An 18349-nucleotide genomic window follows, 5' to 3' on the forward strand; every position below is an offset into this window, starting at 1 on the left:
ATAAACAGAAAAAGAGATAGATGAATCAAAATTAGGCTGGACAATTTTATTCCAGAGATAAGGTGCTCGATAATCTATACAAAATTGATTAAACTTTGTTTGACAAAAGGGTTCTTTTTAATAGTTTTTATTTCAAAAACTATATTTATTCTTTACTTTAAAGGTAAATCGATCTTTAAAAACGTGTAATAAAGGGTTGTTCATACAACAAAACGTCAAACATAAAGTATTATACAAGTTAAGTTCAAAAACGTGTAATACATTCATATCTTTGAATAAAGGTTTTGTACTTGAAAAACGATTTAAAAAATGTATTATTCGCATTGCATGTTTCTGATGGCGGTAAAGAGATTGCAATTTACTTTTACCTGTACTTCCCCAGGCAATATCTGCATAGTTTATATAGCTATGAATAAATGAGTAGTATAGTTGTTTTAAATTATTTTTATTTAAATAATTTCTGCCCTAATAGAGGATTCCAATACTTTTTGCAACTTTTGTTGATATATAATCAGTATGAGTTTTCCATGTCATATTTTCGTCAAGATAAATACCTAGGAATTTTAAAACGGAAAAAAGGCAAAAAACGTTTTTTTGTTGAGGAGTGGAAAAGGATCCACTTTGTTTTGTCAATATTTAAGGTTAGTTTGTTGCATTTAAACGAAGTCGAAATTTTTATAAGTTCTTCATTCATATTTTAAAAAAGTTTGTTAATGTCTTTGTTTGATAAAAATAAATTTGTATCGTCTGCAAACATGATGCTCATAAGGTTCGAGGCCTTATTTAGATTGTTGATGTATACTAAAAAGAGAAGTGGACCAAGTATAGAACCCTGTGGAATACCACACTTTATTTCAATTAATGTTTAATTTTGAAAATCAGTAGGAAATAAAACTTCTCCGTGGTAGACGAATTGCTTTCTATTTGACAAGTAGCTTTTATACCATTTGATCGATTTACCAGTTATTCCGTAGAACTCAAGTTTTTTAAGTAGGATATCACGATCGACTGTATCAAAAGCCTTTGATAAATTGATAAATCTAGGAATAAGTCACGGGGAGAAAGTAAATTATTAGAAGTTGTCAAAAAATCATTAAAGGAAATATTCGTAGAAGGAATCCTATCAGCCAGCCTACTTCCGACATCAGTAAAGTATTTATTAAATTCTTCCGCTATTTCATTTGGTTCATATACAATTTGAAATAAGAAATTTGAACAGGTTTTCTGATTCCCCGTTATTTCTTTTAATATTTTCCATGTTTGTTTTGAGTCATTTTTGACATCGGTCCTAAACTAGCAAATAAAATTCCTTTTACCAAAGCAAAATTTAACGATTTTCTAGTACAGATGGATAATTGCAATGGTTCCAACGAATTATATTCTAAACTATCTTTTCAAGAGTTTGAAAGAGCATTCAAATCACTTAAAAAAAACAAAGCAAGCGGAGCAGATGACATAATCGGTAATATAGAATGTTTTGAACAATTAAAAGATATTCTTTTTAAAGTATATTGAGCGTCTATCCATCAAGGAGTATTTCCTAGCCGATTAAAAATTGCAAAGGTTACCCCTATTTTAAAAGAGGGAGATCAAAAAAATATCAGTAATTATCGTCCTATTTCTGTCCTCTGCACATTTTCAAAAATACTAGAATGCATTATGTACAATAGACTATACAATTATTTTCTTTCTAATAATTTGTTATACGTCAACCAATTTGGTTTTAAAATAAACGATTCTACGGAACATGCAATTATCCAATTTGTACGTGAAATTTCAAATTCTTTTGAAAAATCTAAATATTCTTTAGATGTTTTCATCGACCTATCGAAAGCATTCGATACTGTCGATCATCAAATTTTGATACAAAAACTGAAATACTATGGAGTAAATTACAAAGTCTTAAAATGGATTTAGAAGTTATTTATCAAACCGTAAACAGTTTGTTTTTAGTAATAATAATTATTCTAATGAGTTACTAAATATTTCCTGTGGCGTTCCCCGAGGCTCCATATTGGGACCACTGTTGTTCTTGATTTATATAAACGACCTAAATAAAGCCTCAAATTTAATGAGTATCATGTTTGCTGATGATACCAACTTATTTCTTTCCAATAATGATATTTACAAACTCTTCTCTAGCATGAACGAACAACTTAAAAATATATCCAAGTGGTTCAAATGCAATAAACTAAGTCTAAACAGTAACAAAACAAAATGGATTCTGTTCCATCCTGTCTCAAATAAAGGTTATTTACCCCAAATTTGCCCAAAATTATTATTGATGATACTGAGATAAAAAGACACTATGTCACAAAGTTTTTGGGTGTTTTTCTTGATGAAAACATCACATGGAAAGCACATATTGACTATATTGGCACAAAAATTTCCAAAAGCATTGGAATTTTATATAAATCCAGAACATATTTAAGTAAAAAAAGTTTAACCCAACTCTACTACTCATTTATACATAGTTATTTAAATTATGCAAATATTGTATGGGGAAGCACAGAAAAAAGTAAGTTACAATGTCTTTACCGCCGTCAGAAGCATGCGATCCGTTTAATTAATTTTGCAGATCGATACACTCATTCCAAACCTTTTTTTATTGAAATGAAAATTCTCAATATATATGTGCTTAATGTGTTTAATGTCTTATGCTTTATGTATTTGTGGAAAAATGACTTATCCTTATCTGTCTTTAAAGATCTCTTTTGTGAAAAACCAATAAACATATATACACTTAGAAATAATTTTCTCATATGTGAACCTTTTTGTCGAACTAAGTTTAATAAGTTTTGTATTGCTTATCGCGCACCGTATCTTTGGAATAAGATTGTTTTGTCAAATTTTGATATATTTCACACTTATTCCACTTTCAAATAACTGAAAAATTTTACTTTATCTATTGATGACGTAGTCAAGTACTTCTAATTGATACTTTGTATTCTTTGTTTAGAACTTTTATTTTATAGTAAAATACGCTTTATGAAACGTTTTAATTTTTGTTTTTATCTTATATATAAATGGTATAGAATCTATATATAGTAACGTCGGATTTATTTGCACGAAATTTCATTTTATTTATATAGCATCGTCAGATTTATTTACACTGTTTATTGAAATTTTTTTATTTATCTTTGTTTTGCTGTAAAATGTCTAAAGCTGTAAATGTTCTGATGATAAGATCATTATGATCTTCTTTCAGATGCCTTGTTTGTTTGTTTGTAAAATACGACAAATGTAAACGAGCAAAAAAAAAAAAAAATGCTGGAACTAAAAAAGGTTCCCTGTTTCCATTATTTCTTGCTTGTAGACACCACATATCAGAGCTAACGATTGTTCACTTTTGTAATGTTGTGACGCAACGTAAGACATCTGGACCAGAGAATTTTTGATTTAAAAAACTGAAAGACATATTTGAAAGTCCTGATTTTCATTATGATACGAATGATGTTACACGATTTCATTGAGATAAGACAAAAGGAACTGTTATCAAATGTGCTGAAGTTGAGTCACTTAATTTTTGCAAAAAGTGTATTAAAAGTAAAAATATATTTAGAGGCAATAGAAAGAACTATCTGAGCTAATTGTTGCTCAGGGCCGGATTTAGATATGTGGAGGTCCTGGGCATATATTTAATCTACCTCAAAAACACAAAAAATATAACTCTATATATTTTTAATAATAGTGATGTGCATTTCTTAACCATATAGTTAAATAAAACACTCTACCTTAAAAACACAAAAAGGTAGCATTCTTATTCATAATAATGTGATTATATTAGGAACTGTACATGCACAACAGATTGATGAAATATTTATATTTCACTAATAAACAAGCAAATAGATAAACACAATTAACACGCAAAGTCGAAGATATCTGGAGAGGGGAACAGATGAATTGAAATTATAATTACAAGCCCGGCACTTTACAAGACTTCATCTTTACGAAGTCTTAAATCAATTAGTTAAAGTCAATCTCTCTGAGAATATCATATTTAGTATTCATCAAAGTTAGAAAACTAAGCCTATTATGAGTCATTGTAGTGCAGATTCGATTCTTTATGAACTTCATTTTACTGAACGAACGTTCCCCAGAACAGTTTGTGATCATTAGGACCAAGTACATTCGTAACATTATCTCAACATTTGGAAATGTATCCACATTTTGTTTCTTTAGCAATAGTTTGTAAAGAAAATGTTCCCTCCCAATGTTATCACCTTCTTCAAGAAGAAATTCAGTGAAGAAAGCTGTAAACTGCACAAGCTCACCACTAAGTGCTGTATCTAGATCATCCTTATATTCATCAACCAATTTTCTTGCAGCTGCTTCTATCTCATTGCACTCCAGTGAATCCAGTTTTCTCAAAAAACCGAAAAGAGAACAGGTATTTTCATATACTTTTAGGCGCTGATTCAAAGAGGTTTGATATTGATCTATTACAGGGAGAAAATTCTGAACCCGAAATTTTTCAGATGACGTAAGTCTAGCTTCTTCTGATCCTCCATAATCTAATGGAGTAAACCGCACGCTTTGAAAACGCTCGCGTGCTTTTACATATTCGTCAGTTCCAGACATCAGCTTCCCTTTTTCCTCATAATAACGAAAATGTTCTCGTTTTTCACTCACAAAACACTGCAGAGACTTCAGTGCTGCTATGGCTGTGTTCAGATCGAGTTTGGGATCTTAGAGTATATGACTTGTAGCATTACTTCGAGCAAGAATGTCGTGCCAAAATGCAGCTTAGATACCAGTTTCCACATCTTGCAATGAAGACCATTTGCCTCGGAACGTGCTTTAGGTGTTTTAATTTCATTCTCCAATACATTTTGAAGTGTATTGCGGATAGGATGATATCCAACAATGAGAGCTTTTACTGTATCAGATCGGCAGGACCATCGTGTTGTAGACACCCTTTTCGGTACATGCACCCAACCTGATTCCACACTTTTTAGAGAGTCTGTGAGAAGTGCATAACGATTTGTGGAAGCTGTAAAGAACACATACAGTGTCTCAAGAAAGTCAAAAAATGCTACTGCTGAAGCACAGCATTCGCTCGCTGCTACTCCAACCAGATTTAGTGAATGTCCAGCTCAGGGTATCCAAGTTGCGTGATGATTTACAGCTGACACTTTAGCTTGAAGGCCATTGTATCTCTCACTCATAGCTGAAGCGTTATCGTAAGATTGCCCACGAAAATTCTGAATGTCAATGTCATGGTCTTCAAGAAAATTCATTAATCCACGAAACATTTCTTCCGCTTTGTGTTTCCGTTTCATTATCTTTACGAAGAGCGAGGCCTCGTTCACATGCAAACTTAAGCACACTGATTAGTCGTTTAAGCAGACTACGCCAATAATGTTCATGTCGATTCATTTCATAGGCAAGTTCAGAGTCTATACGTCCACCTTTTTTAGCACGACTTGCTGTTTTCCAAACAGCTTCAATATGATCTTTGGATTGCTCATGTGAACTGAGTCGACCCGTTGCATGTTTCCAATCACAGAAACCATCGTGTGTAAATTGGGATCTCACAGTACCCATTAACTTACAGAAAAAACAAAAAACTCGACCATTTGCCGGAGAAAAGCAAAGCCAAAAAGCGTTTTACAACTTCTCCATTGCGATTCGATCGTTGAAACATTGTTGGTGTACATTTCCGACTGACGCTGTTTGCAGCTTTCTGGATTGCTGATGTATCATTCAAAGACTTGACATCACTGTGATAGAGATCCATAGGGCCTCTGCCAGCCCAATAATTGATGAATTCTGCTGTGATTTTTTCTGGCCACCTGCTGATGTCATCAGCTTGTATATTCACTTGACTGCCTTGACATTCAGGCAATTCTTGCTCTAAAGCAATATCTGATTTCTCAACATTCTGGCTGTCCTCGGGATTTTTGTAAGCAATAGAAATACTGCATGATGAAGCTGGTGTCTCATTTTCTGTAGCTGATTGACCAATTAAGAATTTAGTAATTCGAGGTGTTTTGTTCAATTCTCGAGCCACTCGTTCAGAACGATCCTTTTTGCAGCACCACTTTGAAAAGGTCGTGGACCTTTGTGTCTGTCAATGTCCATTAAGTTTATCTAAATATAAATTAAAATAAATATTACAAAAATCAAAAGCTTATTTAATTATTATTTATTCTAAAAAATACATTACATTATAAAAAAACACTATAAAATAGGAATATTGCATCTGAATGTTTAATAAAAAATTGGGAAGGGAAGGCTTGATAACTATTTCATTCTGCCTGCTATATCATTTTACCTTGTTTTACTCTATATATCGTTTAGTTAACATTTTATTTTTTTATTATATTATATTTTATTATTATATAAGTCTCTAGACAATTCAAACAGAACAGTTTTTTGTAACCACCGCAGACTAAAAATATAATTAAATTTCACCGTAGAGCTTCTTAAACTGAAATGTTTAAGAAGCTCTACGGTGAGCGCTATTATTATTTGATCGTTCATTATTCAATACAGATACTTTTTTTTAACAGAAAATACAAAAGTAAAGGTAAATTTTTGCTTTATCAAGAGGAAGTATAACGGCAAAACAACAAATGCTTTTGTTAATATCTCATTCAATAATATGTTTTACAAAGTTTATTATTAAACTTATTTTATAATAAGTTTATTAATAAACTTTGTTAGTTTATTAATAAACTTATTACATAACGTTAGGTAAAGTATTAAAAACAAATCTCTTAAAATAAAAATAAGTCGATTATGCTCTAATCCTAATCTTAAACTGAATTCTTATATTAAACTTAATGTTTAAACAAACAATTTAATTCTGTTATTAAACTAAATGTTAAAATAAATAACTTAATTATTGTAATAAACTTACGAAGTTTTGCAGTGACCATGCGGCTAAAGAATCAACAGAAAAAGAAATTTTAGATTTAATCAACGGCCAGTTTAAACGCGACCGTCGTATGAGAATATTTAACTGGTTAAAATAAGACATCCAGATTTTATTATTTCGAAACATAGCGTTTCTTCATAGTCTCAAATTTAAGCCTCCTAACTGACTCAATAATAGTTAGCGATTGTTGTGTTATCAACAAATAAGTTTAGATTATTGTTAAAACATAGTGATTGGTGATAGATAATAACATAGAAACTTTGCTTTGAATAGAAGTCAAGAACTCAATATGATATTAAAACTGAATATGAATTAAAAATTACAAAAAGATGAGAATTATTTGAATAATTTTAAACTATAATCTGAAGATTGCATGCAATTAACATTTAAATAAGGCTTTGAATGTTGAAATTCAAACAACTAGTTTTAATTTCACATATTTATAGGTGATTATTAGCTGTAAAATTTCTGCGTTTTTTTGACCATTTTTTTTAATTAAATGGGCTCTGGGGAGGCACAAGAGTGGTCCGATCAGGCTAATTTTTTTCCAAAGTTAGTTTTAACACACACACACACACACACACACACACACACATATATATATAAATATATATATATAAATATATATATATATATATATATATATATATATATATATATATATATATATATATATATATATATATATATATATATATATATATATATATATATATATATATATATATATATATATATATATATCAAAATTATAAAAGCAAAATATTAAAATTGGTTTATATAAAGAGTATCATAACGAGGGATGCGGGATTTTTTGTCAAACTGCTTGACATTAAAATTAAATTCTGCTAAAATAGAAAAGTGAACTGATCAGAATCAATTTTTATGAAACATTTATGGAACTTAAACGACTTGGTTAGAAACCAAGGATGATTATTAGCTTTAAAAGCAAAGGCTTTAAAATTGTAAAATAGCTTTAAATAAAACATTTTCTTTTAAATAATTTATATTTTTTGTTCTTGCGTATTTTCACATTTTCCATTTACCAAAAAAAAAAAAAACTATCTTTCGTTGTCAGTAAGTACGTATTGGTCGGTATGAAAGTTTAGTTGCTTATATATTTTAATGATATATTTTTAGTTATGTTAATCTAAACTAACGTAACTAGTCATTCTACGTAATAATATGCTTCGAGCATTACTTTTGAAATTGATACAGATTTATTTTATGTATTACGTACTTATGTTATATGTAGTTTTACTGCATATAACAAAAATAAATTACTCAATAAGTTTCTGGTTTCTTTCTACATAAGTGAGATCTGAAACCTGATTATTTTATCTTTGTTATACTTACTTATATATACAACGATTTTAAATACAAATTAACAATATAAAAAAAACTCGCCAATAATATTTAATGCTTAAGTTCAGACCTAAATTTTTAAACTTTAGATTTAAAATGCTGCAGTAATTTGTTCCAGTAATACGTTTCAGTAATCTTATCAGGTCAGGACCAGGCAGATTTTAACTGCATCTAGCTAGTTCTTGTAGATGGTCTCCTTCGGAAAAACTTTAGGTTTAAGCAGAAAATTTTTGTAGACCAACCTTGCAGCCCATTCAATTGGCTGGTGTAGATGTAAACTTGTGTTGCTTTTTTTTGTCCAGGATGGTGAATGCTGGATCTTTTTGATTTAGTTGTTAATTTTTACTTGTGGCTGCTTAACAATGGCTATGCAACCTTTTCTACTCTACCTGGTAATTAGGCTATCTAAACTCTGTAACAGCTCTCAAAGAGGTCTCTTCCATCAACAGGTGTAAAATGTTAGTTTTTATCTCTACCAGTAAATTGTTTCAAAATATCTTTTACAACTATTTGTTGTTTTTAAAATAACCTTGTATCTGTTAAATATTACCTCCTCCAAAGTTTACCAGATATTGTAAAATTGAGCAAGTAAGTTATTTGTGAAACTAATTTAAGTTAGCTATTTTAACTTTAAATCTTAGTGTTGACGGATACTATCCTTTATTCGCAAAGAGTACAATAGTCACATGTTTAGTCTGGGCATATACTTACATATCAACTCTCCTATAAAATCAAAATTAAATACTTTCTTTAATTTATTTCTGATCAAATTAATCAAGCTCTTTTTCTTTATCCTTTAGCCGATATTTTTGTTATTGGTGACTTTAATGCTCATCACACTAAATGGCATACTTCTAATACCACTGACCCTGCTAGCTCTAAAGCTCAAAATTTTTGTCTTTTCTAATTGCTTACTCGAATAATAACTTTTATTAACTTTGTTACTTGTTTCAGAAAAGCCTAATCCCTCATCTTCAATTGTGTCTTGTCTCTGCCCCTAACTTGTGCATGTTTTCTCCTTGTTTTTCCTTGGGTCATTTGGGTCAAGCTGTTATCTCACTAAAAATTTTATCCCATACTTTATCTACATCAGATTCATCCTATAATTTCACTTTAAAGTACTATCTTGAGGCTGATTGCTGGTCTTTATTGACCAGCAGTCAGCCTTAGGTTAGCAGTTTAAAGTGTAATGCATAATTTTAAAGACTAGTTTCATTTTGGTCTTTGAAATTATGTCAAGATTTTAAAAACTTCGAAAACTTATTCTAAATAGCTCCAAATTATATATTTTTATCAAATTTTACAAATTTTCAGCATATACTTTTTTTATATATAGCAAATGGCAAATGAAACAGATAGTTATGACGAAAACGAAGAGCTATGGTTTCTAAATTTGCAAGAATTTCTCGATGATGCCGATATGATGATAAATCTTAAAAGTCCTGATGCTGAATCAATTCCTACTTTTTTAAAAAATCTTGAATCGTTTGACTCAACTTTTCACCAACATAGTATAGTGCAGCAAATAAGAAATAAACTTGAAGTTGAGCTTTCTCCAATAATTGACCAGTGCATTGAAGAAAGTATTATAGTTGAAAGTGATTTATTATCTCCACAAATTGACACATTTGTTATGAATTCTCAAAAGTTTGCTAATGTTAGTCAGCATATAATTGATTCTGTTTCTGAAGCAGCCAAACATTTAAAAGAAATTTTTAAATCTGATACATTTGTTTTTTTTAGCAATTCTGATGGTAACAAATCTGGTGAAAATATTTTTTATTGTGACGACTCTGTATGTTCAACTGTCGATGGTAGTGATTATATGTTTATGTCTGCAAGACATTATAAAGCACTTTCACATGAGATTGAACCTTCTAACTCTCTACATATGCGTTTACAAGCACTTACCATGCTTAATCAGGTTCCTCAAGTTGACCTTGTATCTAGTGAATCTTGGAGTTTAACAAAGGAAAGGCTTGTTTCAGGTCTTTGTGATGAAAATGAAGATATTGTAATCGAAGTGTTGAAATTAATTTCTAAGTTGTTTTTTTCTGGTAGCAGCCGTGTTGTAAATGAGTTTCTTTTTATCTTGATACAAAATCTTATAGAATATTTTAATGATAACACATCTCACATGATATCCATTGAAACTGGGCTAGACTTAGGAGACAAAAGGAACATTCTACTTCTTCGAAAATTTAGATTGCTAAATCAAATAATAATAGAATTACCTGTTCATTGGTTACGATATTCTGAAACTGTTATTGAGAATATTGGAGAAATGTTAGTTGAGTTACTATCCATTACTCCGACCCCAATTACTGAAACATTTGGAAAATATTTAATGACACCGTTGCACTTTTTTTCATTATTAGATCCTCAAGCAACCTGGTATCAAAACTGGATGCATAGCTTTTATGGGCGGTCAAATTTATTAAATTCAATTAGAAGTAATATAAAATTTGTAAAAAATATTTTATCAAACTTTTTAATAACTGCAAAGAACTTCAATAATATAAAAGAAATTTTTCAAGAAAATGAAGAATACATCAACTATGATAATGGTGACATTCATTATACATACTTTATTCATATTGTACATATTATGACCACTTTATTGTTCTACAAAGAAGGTACTCTAATGTTTAATTTTGAATCAAATAATGGTTTTGTTGTGAGTATTAATGAACTTGTTGAAAAATTTATCAAAGTTCTCAAAATTGTATCTAATGCAACTGTATCAATTGAAGCTGGTTTTAATCCTTCTACTATGCTTGTCAATTTGATTAAAAATCTCTCCTGCAACGAAAGTAGCTCTTGTAAAAGAATTATTTGCAATCAAGGTGTTTGTGATTTGGTTTTTGAACCAATTTTAAATATAAAACCAGATATTAGTAGAAATCTTTTTTGTGCCTTGGCTGAAATTATTATAGTCATTGCTGAATGTGACTCTGGTCGGAAAATTATTCTGAAAATGAATAACGTAATTGTTCCAAGGTTAATTGCCTTAATTGATCGTTTTAAATTGCCACAGGATAGTAAAGCTTTTATGTTATTACTTAGACTAATCTCCAAAATTTTTAACACTTTAGATGGAATTTTTAGTATATCTGACTCCTTATTTTTTGTAGAGCTGTATAACAATTTTCTAAAGAGGCAAGCTCATTCTAATGAGAAAGATTCAATAGTTAAATATACAAAATTATCAAAAGAGGAACTTAAACTTGCACAATGTTTATTAAGTTTTTCTATAACTCCCAAGGGTTTTAACTGCTTAGAATCAAGTGGTGCTTTGGGAACAATATTTTTTATAGAAGAACCATACAGAGAAAAATATCTTTTTAGTTCTTTTGTAAATTTTGTTGTAGCTTCTCATGGTGGTGTTGTTGCATTAAAAGAAGGAGGTAATTTTTTTTCATTTTTAAAAAATTTTGTATAAAATTATACTAAGTTTTTTTGTTAAAATAATATATATATATATATATATATATATATATATATATATATATATATATATATATATATATATATATATATATATATATATATATATAATGTATATATATATATATATATATATATATATATATATATATATACATATATATATATATATATATATATATATATATATATATATATATATATATATATATATATATATATATATATATATATTATATATATATACAGGGCCAGCATGTAGGTGTCATGTGGGGAGGGGGTGCCATTACAACTTTTGCCAACTTTAAAAAAAGGGGTTTTGTATTTTAAAATTAGCCGACTGCCTAGTCAATATTTGCCGACTGACTGTCTAAATTTACTGACTAACTTGTCTAAAGGGTCTACATTTGCCGACTGACTTGTCTAAAATGGTCAAATTTGCTGACTAAATGAATGAAAAAATCACTAATGTCACCCCAAACACACACAACCCATCCCCCTTCCCCCTATCGCACCAACCTTGTATATATATATACACGTAAATATTTACTTACATATATGTGTGTGTGTATAATTATATATCATTATATATATATATATATATATATATATATATATATATATATATATATATATATATATATATGTATATGTATATATATATATATATATATATATATATATATATATACATATATATATATACATATATATATATATATATATATATATATATATATATATATATATATATATATATGTATGTATGTATGTATAAATCTTTAGGTTTTTTTACATCATTATTACACAATACGTGGTTTCATTTGGAAGGCTGCTCTAATGATTATACCAAAACAATAATGTCAGATATCTCAGAAGATTTATCGGATAAAACATCTAATGAATTTTATAATTCAATTGTCATGCTGTTTTCATCTTTCCCTGCTGTAAAATATCTGCTAATAGATGAATATAATGAAAGATCAAATTTAAAAAAAATGGAAAGTTTTCAAGACTTGATCACTTGTACAATTATCCATGAAGAACAGTCATTGCTTTTGCATTTTGAACAGACCCATTTTTTTATTCTAAATATCATAGCTGCAATCATTACATGTTTAGATTCGATGATACATATTGAAATAAAATTTGATTTATGCAAAAAACTTCTGTACCTACAAGAGCAGTGCAAGTATGATGAGGAGTATATCATTGATCAATGCTTATTAAAAAGAAATGAAGTATTAGTACGTTTATTATTGTTAGGTGGTGAATCAGAAAGACTTATACCACCAGATACAATAGAAAAGGTGAAAAAAAATTTTATTAATTTTTTTCTGAACAGTGGGATAAATATTTTGGTCTTCCAGATATTTAATTTTCAGAATTGGTTATTGAACCTTTAAATATTCATACTGGTCTATCTTTTGTACTTAAATTTTGGTGTGACCTAATCGAAAAATGTCTTTAAACCACTGTTGCAGACAGTGATGGATCCAGGTGGGAGGATGGGTGATATGCATCCACCCCTCCTCCATCCACCCCCCCACCACCACCACCACCACCAGAATCTGGAAGTCCTAAAAATATCATAGACAATAAAGACCTTTTTTTTATTTCTTTTTTTGGGAGATGCAAATATTGTACAAAATACAAAGATATTTTAACATTCCTCCCCCGCCCCTCCCCTCCATCAAAAATTCCTGGATCCGTAACTGGTTGCACATATTTTATTTGTATGATGCTTATTGTTAATATTTCATTATTGTGTTACTTGAAAAACTATTTATTACATCAGTATTCTAAAAGTACGATGTTGTGTTAATATTTCATTATTGTGTTACTTGAAAAACTATTTGTTACATCAGTATTCTAAAAGTACGATCTTGTGTTTGATATTGTGTAAAAATTGATTTTAGCCATAGTCCAGAATATATTTTGTATGATAAATTTGAAAGGGAAGTTTGGGATGGTGGTTTTGCTTGAGAAATTTAATGAGAGAGTTTAAGACGTTTGATGATAAATTCAAATTAATAAAATCAAGACCAGAAAAACAGTACTTAGAAGTACATCTTTTTAGAAACAATTCAAATTATAGCCAATAGTTAAAACAGAATAATAAAAAATACAAAAGTTTGCATTAATGAATAATGTTTTTCTACTTTTAAAGTTGTAGTATTGATTGTTGGAACTTTTTTTGCATTATCCTAACTTTATAATTTAAGGACCTAGATTTTTGTAAAATCTAATCCCATTCATCAGGCTATCTTCCATCCCCATCATATTTAGTGGTAGTTATCTTTCTATCTCTACATAATTGAAATAAAAGTTAAAATTAGTAAAACATCAAATGTAAAAAGAAGATTAAAAATTTGGAAAACAGAGCTTATAAAAATTTAAAGTATTAAAAAAAAAAAGTTATAAAAAGAACTATAAGTTAGTGCAAAATTTATGGTTCTTTTTACAATATTTTTTCTTTCAATACTCTAAATTTGTATAAGCTTTGAAATGAAATTTTTAATTCAACAAATGTTACAATAAACTTTAAAACTCCATATAAAATTATTACTGTTAGAGTTGTTCCACCCAGGGCATGCGAAGGGTGTGGTATGTGAGATTCTGTGTGGGCATTGTTGTTGTAAAAAAGAGCATCATAAAGTGGAAAACACATAGCTTTTAAATGTTCTAATAAAAATAGGTTAAACATTTCTGATTTTCTTGAAATAAAAAATTTGTATTTATAACTAAAAATACAGTATACAAGCTAGGAAATAAAACACTTGTGTTTATAATTAAAAGTTGGGAGTTACTAGGAAAAAAAAAAAAAGAATAGGGTCAAAGAGCAAGGAAATGGTTGACAGAAGACTTTTTAGGTTGTATGAGTCAGGTAGATATTAATATAGGAGAGAGTTCCAAACGGTTGAAGTGCAGGGAAAAAAACTAGACAAATAAAGGTTTTTAGAACATGCAGGGACAGATACAGTAAAAGAATGAGACTTTGCTGAATGGTGAGTCAAGTGAGAATGAGTTTTTGCTGAATTTGCTTGTTTGCTGAATGATTTTTTAATGATTTTGCTGAATTGATTTTTGCTTCTTTGCTTCTTTGCTGAATGGTGAGTCAAGTGAGAATGAGTTTTAGTTGATGGAACTAGAGATTATAGCTCCTTTGAGTAGTAAGCATAATTGTATTTGTACAAAGGATAAAGAGATATATAATTTTACAACGATGGGAGAGAGGATCAAGCTTGGCAATCGATTGAAAATATGATTTCCATGAAAGATCAGTAGTGAACAATAATCCAAGAAGACTTAAAGAGGACTCAGTGAGAGAGTTGCCATTCGTTAATATAGGAATGTTGACAGTATTGTAATAGTTATTTGAAGGAAGTAACTGAGTGTTGTTGGAGTTGAAATTCACAAGACACTGCAACCACAATCTGTTACAGAAGAGAGATCAGATTCAAGATCGGCTACCTGTTCTAAGCAATTGAAAAGAGAAGACTTTTTGTCAAGACAGGAGTATAAAGTTGAGTCATCAGCAACCTTGGTGTACCACAGAAGTTACTGGGAATGAAAAGTGTTGGCCTTCGAGGATGATTTCAATAAAGCGGTTAGAAAGAAATGGTTTGATAATCTCAAAAACTTCCCCAGATACACGATATAAAGCAAGCCTATGGAGAAGACTAGCATGCCAAACTTTGTCAAAAGCTTTAGACAAAAGCAATAGCCTTAGCCACGCCACCTTGATTTAATGCATGATAGAATTGTTCAGTCACAATAGTTAGCAAGTCAGCCATAGAGCAATAGGATCAGATACCGTATTGATTGTCTGACAGTAAGTTATTTGACTCAAGATGGGGTGTGAGAAATGTGTTGATCAAAGACTCAAAGACCCTGCTAATAACAGAAAGAAAACTGATTGGAAAATTGTTGGAGATGTCAGAATATTCTCCAGAGTTTTTGAAGATTGGAACAACAAATGCCATTTTCCAGCAGGCAGGAAAACAAGACTCAATAAACTTATGCTTTGGTATTTAAAAAATATTTAGTATAAATAAATAATAAATTAAATTCATAAATAAGTTTATTGACACAAGAATTACTAAGATCACAAAAAATTTACTGACACAAGTTTGGTAAAACAAATTTACTGGCACAAGCTTTAGTAACTATAGTAACATACTAAAAGTAAAATAAAAGTAACATACATAAATTATACTAAAATGATTTTAAGATGATTTGCAATCATGGCAATAATTGTGATAATGATAGTTTTTGTTTGTTCGCACCAAAAGGTTGTGTCAGTATTAATCACCTTTCATTTGTCATTTGGTTTTCAATCTGTTAGACACCTTTTGCACCTCTTTACATAACTTTTTTTTTTCAGCATTGAATTCATTTGGTACCACTTATTGTCTGACATGTAGCAAGCATTGTAGGGTATCACTTGATACTTGATTGCTCTCAAAATAGATAAACAATAAAAAATAACTGAATGTCTTGCTCAAAAGTGTCTTTTCTTAATGGACATTTTATATGTCAAGTATCTAAATAAGAAATATTTTGTTAAAAAAACAATTAACATGGGCTTGAAAAAAAAAAATTATTTTGTATACAGCATTTAGATAAATTGAATTATCATTTCTTTATTAATTGATGAAATGTTGGTGAAAATAATGTTTTGTTCTTTGGATGCTTTAAATATTTTTGACTGTTTAGAAGAAAATCAGAGTAGTTAACAAGCTTAACTTTTGTTAAATGTTTTTAAAGTATAAATAATTTTGTTTTGTTTCATTAATTTTTTGTTTTTTATTAAAAGGATGATGATGGTTTCTGTTTACCAATATTTTCACAACTTCCACTTCCTGAAATATATGAGTTATCATCACATATTATCTTAAGCAATAGAACCAACAAAAGGCCTTTGTCATCATTTCTAAGCGAGTTCAAAGGTTATGATTTTAGCAGTAATGAACTGAGCAATATTTATGAAAAAGCTGTGGATGTTTTTTTTTCAGAAATCACATTAGGAGATATTCAGGTATAAATAAATATGATATTAATAAATGAATATGTATATATATATATATATATATATATATATATATATATATATATATATATATATATATATATATATATATATATATATATATATATATATATTAAATGATGACATCTTGTATGAGAGTTGAATTAATTTAATGTATGAATATCAATAAATACGAGCTCTCTCAATACTAATCTTTTTATTAAATCTAGGAATTTTTTGCTAGATTTTTGATACTAGCATCTTCAGCTTTAATTACAAACAAACGGTAACTTCTCATTTTAATGGTTTCCTTAAAGTTTGCTTTAATTGGGCTTCTTTAATGTTATGTAAGTATAAAAAATATGACATCTAGAATTTTGTTTTTACATTATTGTTTACTGATATTTTCACAACATCCACTTCCTGAAATATATGGGTTATCATCACCTATTATCTTAAGCAATAGAACTAACAATAGACCTTTGTCATCATTTCTCAACGAGTTTAAAGATTATGATTTTACCAGTAATGAACTGAACACATCTAAATTCATACCTCTGTTCTTAGGTTCGCATTTGTTAAACTGAATTTTAATTGTCTCTCGAACTTTTCTTTCAAATTTTGTGGGTTCTTTTTTTAATGTTTTTACTTAATTCCATTTTATATTGCATGGACATATATATAGTTTTATGATTTTTTCTTCAAATACATTTTTTTGGTGTTGTTTTGTTTTTGTTGCTATTTTCATTTTTGTTTCGCCAATGTATTTTTGTTCACACTTGCTACTAAGGTAATCATGATTTTAACATACATCGAAAAAAAGCAATAACAAATAATCAGGTTAAACCTAATCAAAACATGATCCAAATATCTTAGAAGGAATATTTAAAGGATTTAATCATAGAGCTTTATCAATTTACTCTAAAAAATTTTAAATGAAGAAATGAATTTCCTTATAAATGTATTTGCTGAAAATGGGTATGAAAAGAAAAAATTACAAAACCTTGCAAATATTGTTATAAAAAAACAACACTCAAATAATGAAATAGCTTATCTAACAACGAAGCAACCATGCCAACTATATCACTACTGTTGATCCCAATAATATCACCAAAACTTCAAAAAATCTTTAGGAAAGCAGGTTACAAGCCTTTAAAGGTAGTCTTTAAACCTAGTGCAAATCTTAAATCTTTGCTAACTTCATGCAATAAAACAAAACTACCATCAAATAGCTATCCCGGAGTATACCTAATAGAATGCGAGTGTGAAACAAAAATGAAAATAGCAACAAGAACAAAGCAACACCAAAAAATATATTTGAACAAAAATGGAAACAATCTGCAATTAGGCATCATAAAATTAAATGTCCATGCAATATAAAATATGGTAAAGTAAGAATGTTAAAAATAGAACTCAAAAAATTTGAAAGAAAAGTTCAAGAGCAATTGAAATTCAGTTTAACAAATGCGAACCTAAAAATGAAGGTATAAATTTAGATGATGGACAATATGTAAAAACGCAATTCTGGATGCCATATATTTTATTTTTAGGTAACATTAAAGAAGCCCAATTAAAGAGAACTTTAAAGAAGTCATTAAAAAGTGAAGTTACCATTTGTTTGT

The 18349-nt window shown here is 29.0% G+C and overlaps 1 protein-coding gene across 1 annotated transcript in view; it reads left to right on the forward strand.

The window, feature by feature from the left end:
- Positions 1 to 7952: 7952 nt before the first annotated feature.
- LOC105847185 (protein broad-minded) overlaps positions 7953 to 18349 on the forward strand; it is a 35914-nt gene continuing 25517 nt past the window's right edge. The window contains exons 1-4 of the mRNA XM_065793474.1: positions 7953 to 7978; positions 9585 to 11655; positions 12482 to 13005; positions 16515 to 16736. Of these exons, the coding sequence (XP_065649546.1) occupies positions 9588 to 11655; positions 12482 to 13005; positions 16515 to 16736 (2814 nt within the window). The 5' untranslated portion in view covers positions 7953 to 7978; positions 9585 to 9587. The remainder of the gene's footprint in view (positions 7979 to 9584; positions 11656 to 12481; positions 13006 to 16514; positions 16737 to 18349) is intronic.

This window comes from Hydra vulgaris, chromosome 03, assembly GCF_038396675.1.
Source record: "Hydra vulgaris chromosome 03, alternate assembly HydraT2T_AEP".
NCBI classification, from domain to species: Eukaryota; Metazoa; Cnidaria; class Hydrozoa; order Anthoathecata; family Hydridae; genus Hydra; species Hydra vulgaris.